The 20944-nt window shown below is 45.5% G+C and overlaps 1 protein-coding gene across 1 annotated transcript in view; it reads right to left on the bottom strand.

The window, feature by feature from the left end:
- SUPT6H (SPT6 homolog, histone chaperone and transcription elongation factor) overlaps positions 1–20944 on the bottom strand; it is a 1106805-nt gene that overhangs the window by 1057158 nt on the left and 28703 nt on the right. Inside the window, exon 2 of the mRNA XM_085649126.1 lies at positions 846–979. Within this exon, the coding sequence (XP_085505252.1) occupies positions 846–951 (106 nt within the window). The 5' untranslated portion in view covers positions 952–979. The remainder of the gene's footprint in view (positions 1–845; positions 980–20944) is intronic.

The raw sequence follows: 20944 nt of genomic DNA, 5'->3' as shown, positions 1-20944 counted from the left end.
TCAAGAACATGGAATATGGTAGATAACTGAAATAGGGCACATTTGTTTATCAGTTACATCTTCACAACTTTTTTTTTTTTTTTTTTTTTTTTTTAAGGCCCTACTTGTTTACCAGTTCTTGTGCTACAGAGAGCTGTGGAAATGAGAAGAGGAGCAGCAGTAGGCTTTCCTCCGAAGTAGGTTTGTGAGCTCTCCAGCTACAAGTACTTCACACAAACTTATACTATCAAGTGTACCCTTTCTTGTTATTCCAAGCAGTCAGCCTATGCTAGCCCCGTTTCCCCTTAACTATCAGCATGGAGCCACCCAAAGAATTTTTTTATTAATTCCCCAGTTTATGTATATACATCATAGGTTTTCCTATTTTTATCTTGATTGTCAAACTTTGTCGATTTAAATGTTCAACTAATACTTAAGAGATTGCATTTTGGGTGAATGCAATGAGCTGCACTTGATAAACAGAACCCGTTAAGGAACCTTCTGAAGACAGTGGTGTTAGATGCTGTAAAACGAGTTACTCAAATACAGCAGCTAAATGCATTACTGGAAAGAGACCTTCAAGCATGAAACAGGTTTTTTTATTTTTGTTTTTTTTATCTATTCCTTCTACTAGGTCACAATCTTGGCAAGTCACCAACTACCCAAGGGCTTGATCCCAGTAATAAACTCCAACCAAGACTGGAATGCAAGTTAACACTTGCCGCTAACATTTGACAAACTTAATCTGCCTTTAATCCTTCAGCTGTCAGTAAATAGTAATAGAAACAACTCCTATAGCAAGCACAGCTTGGTTCGTAAGAATTATTCTTTAAGCAAAACATTTATTTTCAGAAAAGCAGTCTCACCATCTTCTTCTTCTACAAACTTCTTATTGGTCCTGCGCACCACATCCCCCTCCTCGTCATACTCTTCATCAGACTCCTCTGCCTCGCTCTCCAAAAAGTCAGACATGACTGCTCTCAGGAGACTTTAGGACGTTCTGAGCAAAACATAGAAAGAAATGTTATATTACAGTTTGTGTTCAAAAAGGATCCACCATCAACATTAATTATTAAACCACTTTGGCTATAAACTAACTACATACAGATATATATATATATACACACACACACACACACACACACACACATACATATACACACACACACACATATCTATGAACAGTTACATATATTTATGCACACACTTATTCGCATAAATTTATGAACGTATGAGGTATATATGTATGTTAGATGCTGAAATAAATGCTGAAATAAAACTTGCCACAGACATTCACTAATTATTAGTTTGTTTAGCCAAATATAACTTGTGCCCCTGCCATGCACTGCTTGTGACCTCACATATTACATCACACGACATGTTAAATTAATTTTTAAATTCTGTTAACATAAGATAAGATCTTATTTCCATAACCTACTATAACATCAATTTGCCCTTAGCCTCTTCAGTGAATTTCCATTTTGTTAAATCTGATCATATGCAGCTAACTCCCTTACTGCACATAACCTTCTGACAGATTGTGAACAGCCACATCCTGCGTCCAACCCTGTCCTGACCATCAGAATATGTATGATTTTTAATTGTCACCATTTGACGGACCTCCACAAAAAACTTTAAAGACCTTTTTTAAATTGGCTGATGATCCAAGGTTTCATGGTGATTAGTTAAAGATGGGGGGGGGTGCAAAGAAAAAAATGACTGGAGGGATTTAGCAAAACACTTTCTCCCACCAAAGTATTTTCCATAGACCTTTCACTTAGGCGTAGTAGCAAAATGTCAGAACTCATTTTTATGAAATTTGGCAGGAATACAGATTATGGTGTGGAAAGGGTCCTTTTTATTATCTGATCCAAACTGGCTCAGTAGTTTTTAAGTTATAAGGACCTAAAACGTAGTGATATATTGGGCTGCAGTATACAGATGTACCTTCGGGATGTACCACAGTACATTGCGATAGATGAAACAATAATATTTGGTTAAAACCCTTACAAAATAAAAGGCAGCCATATTGTTTAGACCACACTGCCTTTGATCTGGGGTTGAAAGTGAAATATAGCTCATTAGTAATTTGGTAAACCATAGGCAGAAATTAGGCACTTTAGCAAAATCTGTATAGGGAGATGAAGTATTCTTATTGTTTTTTTTTGTTTGTTTTTTAATTTTTTCATTGAGTTTTCAACATAATAAATCACATAAGACATAAGAAGACAGTCACATTCTCCGAATGTTCAATTATAGGGATATACAGCACAACCGTAGCAATATTTTGTAGTATGGCACTGATATAACCATCTGACAGAGAAAGGTATAGCAATATACAGCACATTATAATAGCAACTCATAAAATTGGAGATCTTTACGAGTATGCAAACATGAATTAATAGCTATGAATAAGCGTGAGCAATCGTCAGAGACGATAATGCGCATGTGTATAGGCAGTGTTTATTACTGGGAACCAGGGAGGACACTGATCCCAAAGGGCTTGGGCGTGGGAGCAGATAACTCATCAAGTCTCAACCGGGTGGGTCAGGAGGTATGACTGTAGTGACCCCCAAATATCTCTGGGACATGAGGAGGTCGGGAGTAGTTCTGAATATGTGTGTGTTTGATCTTGCCAGAATACCAGGTCTGCAATCCAGTCCTTGAATTTAGACGCCCTTCCACGTCCCCACCTACAGTCCACCCACCGACGAGCCAGTAGTAGAGTAAATGATGCAAATTTACGATAAATTATGGGCAGTTTTTCGGTATATCCAAGTAGTGCAAGTAGTGGGGATGCCTGTGGAGTCAAGGAAATCATCAGACCTAGTGCAGTAAAAACCTGTTTCCAGTACGCATTGTCCAAGCAACATTCCCAGGCCAAGTGCAGGAAGTCAGCTCCTTCCACCCGGCATCTGTCACATCTGTTAGAGTCTCTCAGCCCAAATTTATGTAGCTTAACTGGCGTATGGTAAGTGCGATGTAGGAATTTATGATGTATGAGGCGGAGTCTACTACTGGAGGATATCCGCTCCATCTGCTGGCAGCAATATACCCACTGTTGATCTGTGAGGTCCTGTCCGAGCTCTGTTGACCACTTCTCGAGCAGCGCATGGGGGGGGGGGGAAGTCAAAGTCATTGTATAGGTTATGATAGAGTAAAGAGACTGAGAGGCGGAGCTTGCGCTTAGTCTGAGATGTAAGGGGGGGGGACTGTCGAGGGTTCGTGAGGGTATGCGGGAGTACAGCCTTTAATCCCTTCGCGCAAGCAAATGTAAAGGAAGATTACCTGTGGTGGGGGATCCGGGTACAATTGTTAGAGTGTACGGAATGTGCTGTTCAGGTAGAGATCGCCCCAGTATTGTATATGCCGTTGAAGTTTAACTCTTTTGAAGACTCCTTCATGCAGTAGGGACAACTTGGGATGATAAGTGAGTGGAAGCAGCAGGGGAGTACAGCATGGGAGAATGGAGGCGGCAAGCGATACAGGTCCACGGTTTGATTTTACATTCAACAGAGGATGGACACAAGGCTCTAGGCGCTACTGTAGACAATAGAACGCCGTCCAGCGGGATTGGATTTGCAAGCCAGTGTTCGGTTGCTACATGTGGCATGTATATGGGATGGCGGAATCAGTATTGGGCATAGTGAGCTTGAGCACATAAGTAATACAATTAGAAATTGGGGACATCGAAGCCACCTTGGGGATACAGTCTCGTGAGTATGTCCCATTAAATACGGGGTTGTCGCGCACCCCACACGAGGCAAAGTAGTTCCGTGCGTAGTAAAGATAAAAAATGTCGACCAGGGTCGTATGGGATATTTAAAAACAGGAATAAAAATGTTGGAAGAATAACCATTTTTATAAGGGAGATACGCCCAGCCATGTTAAGAGGTAAGGTGTTCCACCTTGTGATGTAGCCCGTTACTTGGTCAAGCGTTCACCCGTAGTTAAGCAGCATAAGTTCCTCGCGATCAGTAGTAACATGTATGCCCAAATACTTGAGTTCAGTGGAGCACCATTCTATAGGGTAATCCGTGTCAAATGGCGTCGCCAACGCAGTTAGCAAGAAAATCTGAGATTTAGCCCAGTTTATATTTATACCGGAGCGCCCCCCAAACTTCACAAATTCTTGCAAGAGTGGATTGAGGTTCTGTTGGGGATGTTTTACATATAGGGTAACAATCTGCATATAAAGAGATGAGAATTGGGCACAGGAGACAACGATGGCCTTTCTCCTGGTGATGTTGGCGGACTTTTGCAGCCAACGGTTCTATGGCAAGGGCAAACCGGAGAGGAGATAAGGGGCAGCCTTGTCGGGTTCCCCGCGAGAGAGATATAGTGTGTGAAACATGTCCATTAATCATAACTTTTGCCCGTGGAGAGGTGTAAAGGAGACGAATATACACTAGAAACCCGGTAGGCATACCCATGCCCTGGAGAATAGTAAAAAGATAGTCCGATTCCACCGAATCAAATGCCTTGGTGGCATCAAGAAAGACTGCGACCAGAGGTCATTTTAGAGAATAGAAAAAAGCGTTTGGATATTGTGGGATGTCGCTCTACCAGGTATAAATTCTGTCTGGTCCAGTAGCACCAGGTTTTCAACCAGGAGACGGAGGCGATTGGCCAACAGTTTAGCAAGAATTTTTGCATCAATGTTAATAAGGGAGAGAGGGCGGTAGGAATCGCACCGGTCCGCAGGTTTGCCGGGTTTCAAAAGCGAAGTAATGAGTGCCTCCCGTATGGTAGTTGGTAAAAATGGAGTCTCCTGGGCTTCGCGATAAACCTCTTTTAGGAATGGGAGTAATTGGTCAATATATGTTATATAAAATTCAACAGGGAGCCCGTCGGACCCTGGAGCCTTCCCCGATTTCATTTGCATAATGGCTTCACGGAGTTAATCGTCTTCAAACCGGGCGGATAAGAACTCTCTCCGATTATCCTCTAACCAGCCCAATGCGATATCCTGCAGATAATGAGATAAATCCGGGGGTACAGTTCTACGGGACCTGTAGAGATCAGTATAAAACTCGTGGAACGTGTGTAATATCGCAAGGGAATCTCAGTGCCGCACGTCAGTGTCATCCACGATTTCTGTTATCCAATTAGAGAAGCAGGGGAGGCGAATTTCAGTTGCTAGAGCCCTACCAGGTCGGGACCCTTCCCCATACCGTCGGGCCACGAAGTATTTGCCCCGTAATTTGGCTTCCTGTTCGGCCGTAGCTGTATAATCAGAAAGTTTTTCCCGGAGCAGTGCTTGCTGGGCACCCGATGTCTCGTCCCAAACACCGCTCTCGAGCGGTCTCAACTCACCCTCCAGCCGCCTCAATTCACGACGGATGTCCCGCAGGACTCCGAAACTTTTTGACATACATGTGCCCCGCATCGTAACTTTAAATGCTTCGCAGACCGTGCCAACATGTGTGACAGTACCTTTGCTGCAGTTAAAAAATTCTGAAATTTCCTTCCCTAGCTCTGTCTGGAAGACAGTATCCAACAATGCCTCAGGTATCAGCCTCCAGCAGCGAGGAGTCTCAAGAAGATTGGGAGGCGCGATTGTAACACAGACCGGTGCATGGCCGGAAAAGGTCCGAGCCAAATGCTCAGCTAAGAGGATCCAAGGGCAAACACCCTCCCCCCACCCCCGAGAACATAGCCAGAAGTCAAGGCACGACCATGACGAATGTGCCGTGGTGTAGTAGGTGCCTTCTTTCCTCTGCGGGTGGACATAACGCCAGGATCAATGAGACCGTGGTTTAGTATTAGCCGGGACAGCGGGTCTTGCGTTTTGGTGTAATGATGTGGGAGGAGATTCGACCCTTCAACTGTGGGACATAAAGTGGTATTGAAATCGCCTCCCCATAGGATGTGGGTAGACCCTACCTGGAGTATGTGTCCCCAGAGGGTAGTGAAGAAATCGGGATCGTCCATATTGGGTCCATAACAGCAGACTAGTGTAACGGACTGGGTATCCAGCGTGCCCCAGAGCATGCAACTCCACCCAGAGGGAGCACTGTAGGCGCCTCCATAAATGAAGGGGGTGTTTTTTTTGTTTTGTTTTTTAAATCAAAATCAGCGTACCTCAAGAGTATGTAAAGTAGAAGGAGAAGATCGATCACTCGCCCATCTGGTTCCGAAGCATTGGGGGCGGCGGGGGTCTGAGTGCGTTTCCTGTAGCATTGCGACTTGTATGTAATGCCTATCAAGGTAAGCTATGACCTGCCTACGCTTACGTGGGGCGCCAAGGCCTCTGACATTCCATGGTAGTAATTTTAATCGTAGCTGATCAGAGTGAAAAGCCATGCCAAATTATAATGTGCCGTAAAGGTGATGTTTAATGGTGCAGTGAGCGTACAGAGCGGGTAGTGTGAGCTATCCTCTCTAACTGCTGATGTGATAATTGCAACAAGAAAATACAACAATCCCAAACTAGGTACCGCTCACGATGGCACACAGAGCATGTCGGTAGCGAAGTGGAATCTCATAAACACAACCTTCCCCACCCACATCAGCACCCCAATCGTGCTGTTGCATGATCGCCCCCCCCCCCCCCACCCCAAGTCCCTCTGATGTAACAGTCCTAATCACATGAACCAAGAAAGTCATACAAAAAGAAAATGCGAAGCTTTGGGGAACACCCACATGGGGGGGGGGCCAGTGGAACACAAAACCCTCCCGTCTCCCATCCCATAACTGCGATGCAGTGCCCCAGATCCATAGGGACCCGGAGGGGGGGTGAGAAGAACACCAGGGGGAGGGTGCTTAGCACGGACCATAAAAAAAAGCCTACCTACAGGGGAAAAAACACATCCACAGAAATGTGTTGTGTTGCCTACAATTCCGAGGGAGTGTGCAACTGCCCATGACGATTCAAAGAAGCGCAAAACACAGAGGAAAGGTACAAATAATTCAAAACGACAACATTAGTCCACATCGATTACTACCCTAGCATGTGTACTAAAACTGAGCAGAGCGTAACCTTAAATAGTGGGGGTAATGTGGGCCACTGGCGATTGTTCGAGTGGTTAGTGATGGAGATTTCAGCTCAGCTTCTTGCAGGAGATGAATGTCTGGAATCTTGGTCGGATGAATCGTGGCGTGGTGATCTACGCTTGAGAGACTTGAGGAAATCTTCGGCTTGCTGTGGGTTGGTACAAATGATGGCTTTACCCTAATAAGTGATCCGCAGCCGTGCCGGATACATGAGGGCATATTCCACCTGGGCTGTGCGTAGCTTTTGCTTAACTTGCAGAAATTACTGGGCCATGATCGTGAAGTCCAGGTAGATGGTAAACTCATTACCTTCAAAGGATGATGATTTTTTCTCTCGTTCCTTCCTCAATGCGGTGTCACGATCTCGATAATTGAGGAGACGAGCCACGATGGGTCGCGGTGGGCTACCAGGAGGAGAGCGAGGGCCAAGAGAGCGATGTGCTCGTTCTACAATGAGTTGAGAAGGACTCCGGGCCGATGGCAGCTAACAAGAGGCGTTCAACGTAGTCCTCCATGCAGCCCGTGTTCGTGCTTTCTGGTATGCCCACCACTCGGATGTTATTGCAGCGGCTGCGGGCTCCGAGATCATCATTCTTGGCTGCGATGATTTTCAAGAGTTCGTCCATTTGCGACAGCTGACATTGCATCTGGGAGCTCGCATCTTCCATGTCAGAAAAACGCTGTTCCACCACTTTGAGCTGTTCATCATGCTTGTCCACTTTCTGAACCAGAAAGTCAAGGTAGCTATTCATAGTGTCCATCTTGCCAGAGAGATCAGTGAGGCTGTGTTGCATAGCCAATAATAGCATCTTGACCTCGTCTGCTTGGGCTGGCTGAGTTTCCTGCGATTGTTCGGGGTCTATCTGGCTACTGTCATCGGTATTGGTCCTTGTAGCCACCTTTTTGAGTCAAAAACCAGCTTGGGCTGGCAGCCATCAGGTTTCCCCATTCTTGCGGTCAGGGAACCGGTAGAATCAAGCCTGGATTATTGTGGCGGGACTGAACGACGGCAGGTATGCCCAAGGGGACACCACAGGACACCGCAGGAGGTGAAATGTGGATGGTGAGATTCCGGTGGAAGGGCATGCAGTATTAACGAAGTGTGGATGGTCACTAAAAGGAGCCCAGGTCGCTCACTACAGTATCCTCCCAATATGTCTTATGATGGTGTCTGCGCCGCAACGGCAGGAGTGCCCCATGCGCCACTGTACAGTGTAGGGTGCGGAAGTCAGCACAGCAAGCCACTACAACGAAGGTCGTATCAGCAGTCAGCAAGCCGGTATCAGCAATGGCCTCCAAGGAATAAATGAATTGAGTAGCATGACTGCAGTTGGTAACGGAGCGGCATAAGAATAAACAACCCGCAATAGACACCACGCGGATATAGCCAGTCCACCAGAGCAGTCTAAATGGCTCCCAATGCTGCAGAGTCCACCGGCAGCCCACCAGTGACAGTGTGTGCATTCACAGCAGATCAGGGGGGGTGCAGGCTCACAACAGAGGGCGGGGTGCCGAGTCAGTCCCACAGTTCGTTCATACAGGCGGCACACTCACCAACCCCAGGAAGGGCAGTGGGCAGTTAAGCCCAGCAGACGAGAGTTTCGGGCTGCCACAGCGACAACTTGAAGCGGCAGGGAGCACCGCGGTGCGCCGCAGGAGTCTAACGCAGCAGGACAGCGATGGCGGCAGCTGCGTTGCAGTGCGAGTTAATTGCGCAAGGTAGGGAGATACGTCTGCACTGCTCGCGATTCAGTGACTAAATATCTAGGGACATAATATAGAATGCCCAAAATATCGACGCCAAAATATAGAAGGACAGAATATAGACTCCCTATCTACAAACAGGTAAGTACTAAAATATCGATTCCAAAATATAGAATGTTAAAATATAGTTAGCTAAAATATCGAATTTTTAAAATGTTTTGAAAATATAAAAGTAATTAAATATTAAAAACAATTAAATAAAAAAACATACATAAAATATAAAAAAGCTTAAAATGTAAAAATAATAAAAGTAATGTAAAAAAAGTAGAGATTTTGTTGGATAGTGAGAGCGTAAAAATTACTATTCCCACTCCAGTGAGTGCAACAGTAGGGAAAGCATTGGATAGTGGAAGAGTAAAAATTACTATTCCCACTCCTGAGAGTGCAACAGTAGGGAAAGTAATGATTAAATATTAAAATAAGATTACATTAATTATCAATACCAATAAAAAGTTATTTAAAAATAATTACCAATTAATAAAAATTAATTACTAATTCTTTCTTTCTTTCTTTTTATTCTTTATTACTAATTAATAATTAATCAATCAATACATATAAATAAAAAGTTAATATTTACTTTATTACAATTAATTTACTTCCTACCCAATTTCCCTATAAACCCACAACCCACTCCCAATAATAAAAAATGCAATTAACATTATCAATTAATAAAAATTACCAAATACAAATTACCAATACAAATTACCAATTAATAATTAATTATCAATTAACTATCAATACACAAATAAAAAAAATAATATTTACTTTATTACAATTAAATTACTTCCCACCCAATTCCCCTAAAACCTACAACCCGCTCCTACTAAAAAATACAACATAATTATCAATTAATATAAATTATCAATTAATAAAAATTAATTACCAATTAGTAATCAATCAATTATCAAAACATAAATATATTTAATTTACCATAATTAAATTACTTCCCACCCTATTCCCCTATAAACCCACAACCCGCTACGGAATTAAAATACGCAAAAATTAAATTACATTCATTAGTTTAAAAAAAATAAACATACATTACAAAAATAATACATAATTTTAACACATATACTACCATACATAACACTAAAAAAATAAATAAAAAAAAAAACGTTATTATGGCAATCTATTTTTAAATTCGATATTATGGAAATCGATATTTCATACCCCTATTTCGATATTCTGACCTATCTATATTTTGATAATTCGATATTCTGTCCTATCTATATTTCGATTTTCTGTCCTGTCTATATTTTGGATTCTATATTTTGGTCGTTCACCACTGCTCGCATGTCGCAGCAGCCGCTGCAAATATTTATTTAATTAACAGGCGATTGGGGCCGAGGCGGTGATGAGGTCCCCCCCAGGGCGTCCCAGAGTGCAGCAGACGGGAGGTCTACCAGAGTGTCTGTGAGCGCCACTCGGGCCGTCTCCCGGAATCAGCAAGGGGCAGCAGGCAGCTCACCGTGTGTCCCTGAAAGGCATCGGTGGATCACCGCTTCTCACCCCTCATGTGGCAGCGGCAGCTGGGCTGGTAGTAGGTGGATTAGTAACAAGCCTGGGGAGACCAAGAGCCGCTGGCGAATGGTGCCTTCCGCCACGTGGGATTCTCGGGACTCTCGTGCCGGCGGTAGCCGCGCAGGCCTCCAGGTTAAGAAGCACGCTCGCCGCACGATAGCCAGGAGCCGAGCTGGGGTCACTTAGCAGCGTCTGGTGGCCACGAAAATCACCACTGCATCGCCGGATACATCAAGGAGTACACTGCAGGCATTTCAGATGGGATTCATCTGGTAGGGGTAGGATCTTTGCCGGATTTTACTTGCCAAGCTGCCAGAGCTTCACAGATGTGTGGCCATCTTAGTCATGCGCCACCTAGAGCCCCCCCCCCCCCACCCCCAAGTATTCCTATTGTTCTGTATATTATTTTTAATTTTTCGGAGTACTGCTTGACTTTCTCAAAACTATCTAAACAGTACCAAAGTACCTATAGAAATAAAATAAAAATTAAAGTAGGACAGAACACACTTTACAATACTCTAATCCAAGACACGCTGCAACACAACATACTACACCACTCAATGACATGCCACACCATGACACGCTACGCCCCTCTACACTACTGCACTATAGGACATGCCACTGCATTATACAACACACCACCCTATGCCACTCCACTACATGACACTACGGCACGGTACTCTAGCCCACTCTCCTCCAATGTACTCCAAGACACACTACTTGACGAAACTCATGGATTTGAAAATACATTTTTTTTTTCAATGAAAAAAACTATTAAAAAAAAAAAAGCTTGAGGGTAGGTTACAGTTATGAAAACGTTATTAATAATTTGTATACAAAAGCAACTTAAACTACACAATCATTAGACATTTTAAAATTATAGCTATAATCTTAAATTACCAGGAGGATCCAAGACTTCCTTGTGGACGGTTTACTAATGTAGATGGTTGGTTTTTGGGACTTATTTTTATATGTCTCCTGCTTTAACCAAGTACTTACAATATTTTTAGGGGGTGATACCTTTCATTCAAGACCATCTTGGAATAATAGGGAACTACATTAAAATACAGAATAAAAACATCCCTCACATGGATCTATCAATTACCCTCTACAGACTAAATGGTTATAATACTGTGAATTAGTAACAATGTATGCTTATGATTACAAGTACTCCACACCCAACTGTAATTGTGTATAAATGCATCGTAATAATGCAAAATGTCAACAAGCAATAAGAAATTTAAAATCCCAATAAACACATTTAAACCAAAATAAATGGATCTATCATATACCCCCCATTTTTCAAGAGAGCCCTGAACCATTCTCAAACTCCCAGAGTTGCGACTTGGGTTCTGTAGGTACAAGAACTTCTGGTTTCTTTTGTTCACAACTTTAAATGTATTAACTATTTACCTGTTATTAAGTCTATCTTTAAAAAACAAATCACAGAGGGCAGTGACCAATGGGATGCAGTGAAGACACACCCAGGCCTGTGGCCAGAAAACCAGCATTTAGCATCCTAAAGTTACCCATCTTGGCTTAAAAATAGTTGTGAAGTGTGCCAGAAACAAACCAGAGTGCAAGACTAAAGTCAGCAAGTTTATTGCAGTACAGCAAAGAAACAAAAAACCCTTTGCAGCAAAGCCCCCTGCTTTCAAAACCATAAAAAAGAAAGATGGCATCAAGCGTAGCCCTCCCGGTATGTTCCCAGATGCGAAGAGTGAACTAGAGGAGTAAAAAGCAATGCTTGACCTCGAATAGATGGGATTTGTAGTCAGAGCAGAGACCAGCTGGGACCGCCGGCAGTGAAAACAGAGCAGAGGAACCAGTGAGTGTGCTAGATAGAGATAAAGGCCTGATGGTAAAACTAGGCCCTTAGAGAAGCGCAAAATCAACATGCACGGGAGAGGGAGGGAAAGGAAGCAGGGTAACGCAAGCAGAAGCACGAGTCTCCTGCAGGTTCGGTAATATAAACCAGGAGTTTGACTTGCTTTACTTGAAAGCCAATTCATTCGTAGACCCAAAAAAGACATTTACAGAGAAAACGCAAGTGAACTATGAGGTGGTGGTCTTCCCTTTCCTGCAAGACCAGGGTAGTTAATCTTACGCTTGACTACGGAGCTTTGGGCTCTTAAAGTGACAGTCCTTGCTTACAGTGGTCTTTTCTTTATCTTCGCAGGCAGACCAGGTGCTGAGGGTCCCATCCTCAGAGGAATAAATTACATTGTGGCCATGCAAGGAATTCTAGAACTCTATTCATTTCTTGTCTATTGCCCTCTATTGCTATTCTTTCTCTTTAGCTTTCTATGCGGTTTATATGCATTTAACGTTCTGGTTCTTAATTCTACTCACTTTCTTCAACTCAGCTTACAACTATCTTCCTACTTTGTCATAGGGTCTTCATTGTATAAATTAATAAATACAAAAAAATGCTTTGCAAGCTACCATTAAATGGGCAGTTTCCCAACATGCTTGGTGGGTATTTCTTAAAGATGAAAGAAAACAAAAGTCTTGAGGCGCCGCCCTACGTCAATTCCTCATTAAATGAGGCCCTTTGTTTTTAGCTACACCTTTGATCACTCCCCTACACTCACTGACCTTTGGTTTTCTGAACACTGCTTAACATTTACCCCCACGTAAAAACGACTTGCTGTGGGAATTTATCAAAAGACACACATTGATGGACGGAATGCAGAACAAATCAAAACATTCACACACCCTCCCCTTCCCCCCCCCTCCTCAAGAGATCTGGGTTAAATCCATCATTCTTTTGCTCACCATGCCACCCCAGTTTAGACCTGGCCATATGCAAATCAGTCTTGACCCTGTGCCTCATGGGAACAGTCCAGCCCGAACTGCCAAGCCAGGTCCTCCCTGGACCGGAAACAAGCATCCTGGGAATTTATGACATTTATGGTTGTCAATAGTTGTTGATGAGGAGTACTAGGTTCTAGAAATTTCTGTCAGGAGAGAGTCCTTATGTCTAAATAATTTAGACAAGGGGGGTCTTAGCATCAAAACGTTTGAAGACCTCTACCTCAATCACTACTTCAGGTACTGCGAGGAATCACCACTCTTAATCAATATTATCGTAGTTTTCTCAAACTCCTGTGTCCAAATAACTTGAAGCCTACTTGGTGGGTACATTTTCCCAATGATTAAAAGCCTCCCAGCCTGAAATGCATTGGGGGAATCGGGGGAGCACAGGATTGTGAAGCCATCTGTTAGTTATGGAAAGTAAGGAATAAAGTGGTTACACACCTGGAAGTTAGTTGGTCACACTGTGTAAACAAAACACTGATAAAATGAAGGATTCATTAAAACTTGAACTTTTGGTTATTAAGACAGATTGAATGAAAATACATTAATACTGATTAAGACTGGAGACTCCTTGTTCCTTAACACTTGAATCACAGGGGGGGTGGGGATACAGAGCTCTCTGATTTCGCCTGCGCCTTTCAGTTCTAGTGACAAGTTGAGAGATGGGCGTGGGGGAAGGAGAAGAGAGTTGGGGGGGGGGGGGGGGGGGGGGAGTTAGATTTGTTGCATATAGCAATTTTTTTTATGTAGGCAGTCACCGGGCTACCAAGAGGAGCGGCAAGAACTGACATGAGACTAATTCTAGCCATCAGAGGAAACTATTTAGTTATGATCAATGGATGAGGAAAAGTACTCACTATTGACATGGAACGTTAATGGCCTAGGGAACAAAATCAAGAGGGGGTTAGTTACAAGGTACTTTAAAAGACTCAAAAGCGGACATAATCCTTCTGCAGGAAACACATCTGATAGGAACACACTGCGCCTTCCTGGGAAGGTGGACGTATACAACTCTACCTCATGCGGGATTCTCCTCGGGATCAAGGGTTGTCGCTACACTAATCAAAAAATCTTCCCCCTTTCAAAAAAATAAGATCTGGTCTTTTCCACAGGGCACCTTTGTTGCAGTACACTGGACTTGGGAGCAGAAAACACCCACACTAATCAGCGTGTATGCCCCCCCGCATCTACAGACGCAGACTTTAGACACAGTGGCTGAGATATTGCTGGAGTCCGGACCCTCCAAGCTCATAATAGGAGGCGCCTTCAATGATGTAACAGACCCACAGGTAGACCAAACAAGTGTAACTGCAGATCCACATAGGCCTACCCCCCGGCAGAGTTTCTGACCACCCTGGGCTTGACTGATCTCTTGCGTCGAACACACCCAGAGGATCGCGCCTACTCCTTTTCTGGGGCTCAAAGTTCCCCCCCCCCTCCCCCGACTCAACTACCCACAGGTGAGGTAGAGATAGTGGAGAGGGCGGAATATATAGCGAGAGGCATTTCAGACCACTCACCACTGCGGTTGACAGTGGACAGCATAGACAGGAGTAGAGACTGAGTGCATGGAACTTAAAAGACAGAGGTAGCCTATAAGATCAAAGTAGACTCTAAATATTTTAGGGAGAACGAGAGATAAATAGTCTTGTCGGCCACCCTATGGGAAGCTTACAAGCCAGTATTACAGGATAGAGCACAATATACAAGAAGAGAGGCGAGTTCAGGGAGATTGTTAGATCTAAAGAGACAGATTCAAAGGCGGATACTCTTGCGCTTCGACAAATTGCGAAAAGAAGAAGAGAATTTTGAGCGCTAGCAGGGCAAGAGGCAAAAACCCTGCTCCAGAACACACATCGACTCTATGAAACCGGACACAAAGCAGATAAACTGATTGCTTGGCTGAGTAAGAAGGAAAGGGAAGCAAGATTGGTCACCACGATACATGACACAAAGGGAACGCACACTACAGCACCTGCTATAGCAGGTGCGTTTGCTAAACATTACACAGAACTCTATAAATCCAGGCCACTTGCAGATCATGTGCAAATCAATAGTTATCTTCGTGCAATCGAAATCCATACCCTCACACAGCCTGAGCAACAAGAACTCGATAAGGACATTTCCCTGGCAGAAATAATGGACGCAATCGGCAAGCTGAAAACTGGGAAAACCTCCGGTCTGAACAGGCTACCAGCAAAATTTTTGAAAGGCAATACCAGCTTGTTGGGTGTGCATCTGTTAAATCTGTATATGGCTACACAAAAGAAGAAAACGCATCCACCATATTTATTTAACGCCACAGTAGTAGTGATTCATAAATCGGGCAAAACACCCCACGCCCCCCTCTTCCCCGCCTGCGGGCCCCATCTCCTGACTCAACGTAGAAACACAAATTCTGGCCTCTATCCTGGCCACCCGCTTACTTCCGGTGATAACCTCACTTATCCATCTGGATTTATGCCTAAACATGCCACACGATTTGACATTTGTCGCCTAGCTAATTGGCTAGATACAGTGAAAGAAAGGTCAGCCCCACATTATTTCCCTCACTGGATGCCGTACACTGGCCATACATGCTACAAGCCCTGTTAAAATTTGGATTTGGGCCCATCTTCTTGGGCTGGGTACAATCTGAGAGCCAGAATGAGAGTAAATGGTGAACTAACAGCAATATTCCCAAAATGGAGAGGCACCAGACAAGGTGCCCCTTATACCCCTTTACTATTTGCTCTAGCGCTAGAACCAATGGCATGTTTGATTAGGGCCCACCCTGAAATGAGCGGGTTCAAAGATGAAGAGGGACACATCTCAGAAGAACACATCTGGCTCTATGAAGATGACATACTAATGTACGTCACTGACCCCCAACTAGAAACTTCCCCCGATTCGTCAGTTGTTCTAAGAATATGGCAGATACGCAGGATACAACAAACAGAGACATATCCAGTCTGTACACAGTGGGTTGAAGTCTGGACACGCAGACCCTCTGAACTGCCAAAGAGTAATTCAAGAGGGATTCCGGTACCTAGGTTTATATAGAACCACCAATGTAACAGCGAACCTTAATCAGAACATCAAACGGTTTCTAGAGAAATTTTACGATGATGTAAGACGGTGGAGACGGCTGCCTTTGATGCTCTTGGGCAGAGCAGCAATGTATAAAATGACAACACTCCCGAAGCTCTTATATGTGCTGCAAAACATATTGTAAGCTGCAAGTGGAAATATTCAAGATGATGAACAAGGTACTTTGCACACTTCTGTGGGATGGGGGGCACCTGAGAGTAGCACTGAAGACACTACAACGTAGTCAATATAACGGTGGAATAGGCCTAATGGACATACAGTCATTCTACAGAGCAGCGCACTTTGTGATAGCCAATGAACGGGAACACACAGAGGGAGGACACCCAACCGAGGCCATGGAAAGTCTACAATTCCTGAGGTACACACATCAACACTGTGAGACCGGCCTTGTGGCGTGGACCCTCCCGACCAGTAAGCAATCCTACAACCACATCTGATCCCCGGTATCACAGACTTCCGGCCACCATGGCCCAACAACCCGATGGCCGGCCGGGGCCCCAGCAACACCCAAGACCCTACCACGCATGCCTGGCCGAGAGAGAGGGAAGCCCCCAAGCCAGACCAGGAGACGCCGTCCCGGTCACACCTCTGATCTCCTCCCCAAGGAGGGTTTCGATCGGCCACCAGGCCCCCGGTGAGCGGGCGCCTCGCATGCTGGGCGTCTGGAGTCCATCCCAGACCAACCTGAACAGATCAAAGGGCAGAGCGACAGGAAATCCCGACACACTGCCCCCGAGGCACCAGACCCCTCTCTGCGAGGACTCCGGACTTCAAAGAGGAGGGGGGGGAGTATAACAAGGGGTGCTGATGGGACAGGAGGTAGAGAAAACCTGGACCTAAGAGAGCCCTGCTGACCTGGTCGCGGCTCGACCGATCCCTGAAACCTGAAGACGCTACCCGAACTCTGAACCATCTGAGCCCTGCTGACGCTGTCGCGGCTCCCCGAACTCTGAAACCATCCGAGCCCTGCTGACGCTGTTGCGGCTCCCCGAACTCTAAACCCATCCGAGCCGTGCTGACGCTGTCGCGGCTCCCCGAACTCTAAACCCATCCGAGCCCTGCTGACGCTGTCGCGGCTCCCCGAAAGCTGAATCCATCTTAGCCCTGCTGACGCTGTTGCGTCTCCCGAGACTCTGAAACCACCTGTTGCTGCGGAGAGACTCGCGGCGCTCCCCTCCAGGAGACTCGGCGGAGATTGCCAAGTGAACCCAAATCCCCCGGCTCGAGGATGGAGAGCTGTGCGAAGGATACTCCGCAGAGACACTGATCTAAAAGACTGTCCCGCTACCCCAATACCCTCATCACGAAACCGCCGCCGCTTGTGGCATTGATTCAACAGCTGCATCTCGGATCATAAAGATCCCCCTGAAACTGTCGATAAAGTATACTGTCTGACTAAGAACTACGGTGTGGTGTCCCCCTCTGTGTAAGCGCAGCGTGTATGATCCTAGGAACGAGACCCTTCCAGGAAGGGCCTCCCCGCCATTGCTCGGCCTAACTCTGGGAGAGGTGGGTCAAAGGGTGGTCAGGAACGTATTCCGAAGCCCCCCGAAGAACGCCCTTCCAACAAACACTAAATAGAGGTTGGTGGGGGGGCTGAACTAAGTTGCCTTTTACCAGCCACTTAAAGAGCAATAGAGGCATGGAGAAGGGCTGAAAAGCAAATGAAAGGAGATAATAGAATAAAAGGAGACGCCACTTTGGGAGGGAACCAAGACTGCCAGAAACAAATAGGCTTCAGAGTTTTAGGCATTGGGACACAATTGGGATTTCCAGACTGGGTGACATCGTGAAAGACGGGGATATGATCTTCTTCGCTCCACTCAATTCAGAATATCAATTGAGTGACACCCAGAGATACCTTCAATTAAAACACGCTTGGAGATGGAAAAGATAGAGGTCTCTGATATCCCTGAATTTAATTTACACCACTAGAAGGTAGACTTTTACAGGGCGAGATGCAGGCAGGCTCATGGACCTATAGAACTCTAAATAATAATATCCTCGACTACTCAAAATCTCTCAGAACTAAATGGGAGACCACTACAGGAACAATGGAAGATACCCATTGGGAAGCAGTGGCCATCAAGTCGCGCCTTTGTTTGATACAGTTCAAAATACTACACAAAGTGTACTTTGACAGGGCATATCTGCACGCAATGGGAAAACGGAGACACCCAATTGTCTGCACTATAAGGTAGAAAGAGGCACATTCATACCCACATTGAGGGAATGTCAATAAATTAAATGTTATTGGTCCCAGATATTGAAAGAGTTGAGTGAGATACTGGGAGTGCAGCTCCCCATGGATCCCGAAAACATCCTATGGGGTGCCCCCCCCCCCCCCGACATAGGTCTTTCTCGTAGTAAACTGCTACTGTGTAATTTAGGACTCGTGGTGGCAAAGAGAGAAGTGGTGCGCTGCGGGGGCGTCATCAACCTACAGACACTGGCAGAGTGGAAATCGAGCCTAGATTTGCATATGGTTGCTGAAATTGTGACATAAGGCGAGAGAATGCGCAACAAAATTCTTTAAAATCTGGTCCCCTGGTTGAGCTTCTGTGGACTCCAGATGGAGGAGGGAGAGGGAAGACCCATGCTGACACACTAAGGTCCAAGGGAGTGGGGGGGGTGGCGATGATCTGTCACCACCCCTACGGAAACTCATATGGTACAGACTTACAGTGCACTGAATGTTCTGTGATGAGGACCAACCGGATTGAAAACTTCATAAATGTTCCGGCTGCCCAGAATTGTGATTGTACAATACTAAATACTGACCAAGCAGAATGTGTATCCCAATGTACTGGCAAACTTGCTTTAATAAAAAGAGTTAAAAAAAATATATAAATATTTAAAAAACAAGTGTGGAGACTTCTCGCAGTACCTTAAGTAGTGCTTAAGGGAACGCATGTCATTTTCTATACATGCATACAAATGATTACTGAGATGCCTGTATTTACTTCAATGTAGTGTGTACTCCATTTCACGAACCACTCTTAAAGTCGACTGTGACAAGTACAGTGTGAAGGCATGAGGAAATAAGCATTGGCATAGCCAATAGGTCTCGCCTTTGGGAACTTATAAGTGTTTAGCCAGAGATATTGACTTTATCATGTCTTTAAGCTGTGCTCTACAGAAGTTTGCAGCATGCTGAAAAGTTATAATAAAGAAGTGTCAAAAGCATTTTTGTTACCTTAGATATGACCAAAAAAGCATTGTGTACAACTAAACAACCAAATTAAAAAAGTATTAATAATAATGTCGAGTTTTTTTTGTCCTTTCAATGCTGGCAACTTGTATCTGTCCCAATGGTTGCTTGCTGTGTTTTTTTTTTGTTACGGGGGCATAAATAACAGGAGGGTGAAGGTCAGTCAGTCAGTCAGTGAAAGCGAGTGAGACAGCCAGTGAGAGCGAGTCAGTTAGAGAGAGCGAGTGAGAGAGCGAGTCAGTGAGAGAGCGAGTCAGTCAGAGAGAGCGAGTGAGAGAGCGAGTCAGTCAGAGAGAGCGAGTGAGAGAGCGAGTCAGTCAGAGAGCGCGAGTGAGAGAGCGAGTGTCAGTCAGAGAGCGAGTGAGAGAGCGAGAGTCAGTGAATGAGAGAGCGAGTGAGAGAGCGAGAGTCAGTGAATGAGAGAGCGAGTGAGAGAGCGAGAGTCAGTGAATGAGAGAGCGAGTGAGAGAGCGAGTCAGTGAATGAGAGAGCGAGTGAGAGAGCGAGTCAGTGAATGAGAGAGCGAGTGAGAGAGCGAGAGTCAGTGAATGAGAGAGCGAGTGAGAGAGCGAGAGTCAGTGAATGAGAGAGCGAGTGAGAGAGCGAGAGTCAGTGAATGAGAGAGCGAGTGAGAGAGCGAGAGTCAGTGAATGAGAGAGCGAGTGAGAGAGCGAGAGTCAGTGAATGAGAGAGCGAGTGAGAGAGCGAGAGTCAGTGAATGAGAGAGCGAGTGAGAGAGCGAGAGTCAGTGAATGAGAGAGCGAGTGAGAGAGCGAGAGTCAGTGAATGAGAGAGCGAGTGAGAGAGCGAGTCAGTGAATGAGAGAGCGAGTGAGAGAGCGAGAGTCAGTGAATGAGAGAGCGAGTGAGAGAGCGAGACTCAGTGAATGAGAGAGCGAGTGAGAGAGCGAGAGTCAGTGAATGAGAGAGCGAGTGAGAGAGCGAGAGTCAGTGAATGAGAGAGCGAGTGAGAGAGCGAGAGTCAGTGAATGAAAGAGCGAGTGAGAGAGCGAGACAGTCAGTAAATGAGCGAGCGAGCCAGTCAGTGAATGAGCGAGCGAGCGAGCCAGTCAGTGAATGAGCGAGCGAGCGAGCCAGTCAGTGAATGAGCGAGCGAGCGAGCCAGTCAGTGAACGAGCGAGCCAGTGAGCGAGCGAGTCAGTGAGCGAGCGAGCGAGTCAGTGAACGAGCGAGCGAGTCAGTGAACGAGCGAGCGAGTCAGTGAACGAGCGAGCGAGTCAGTGAACGAGCGAGCCAGTGAACGAGCGAGCGAGTCAGTGAACGAGCGAGCGAGTCAGTGAACGAGCGAGCCAGTGAACGAGCGAGCGAGCCAGTGAACGAGCGAGCGAGTCAGTGAACGAGCGAGCGAGCCAGTGAACGAGCGAGCGAGTCAGTGAACGAGCGAGCGAGCCAGTGAACGAGCGAGCCAGTGAACGAGCGAGCGAGCCAGTGAACGAGCGAGCGAGCCAGTGAACGAGCGAGCGAGCCAGTGAACGAGCGAGCGAGCCAGTGAATGAGCGAGCGAGCCAGTGAATGAGCGAGCGAGAGAGCGAGCGAGCCAGTG

This window comes from Triturus cristatus, chromosome 3_2 (genome assembly GCF_964204655.1).
Source record: "Triturus cristatus chromosome 3_2, aTriCri1.1, whole genome shotgun sequence".
Classification (NCBI taxonomy): domain Eukaryota; kingdom Metazoa; phylum Chordata; class Amphibia; order Caudata; family Salamandridae; genus Triturus; species Triturus cristatus.
Note: the sequence above shows the minus strand (reverse complement) of the source record. Positions and strands in the feature narration are given on the sequence as shown.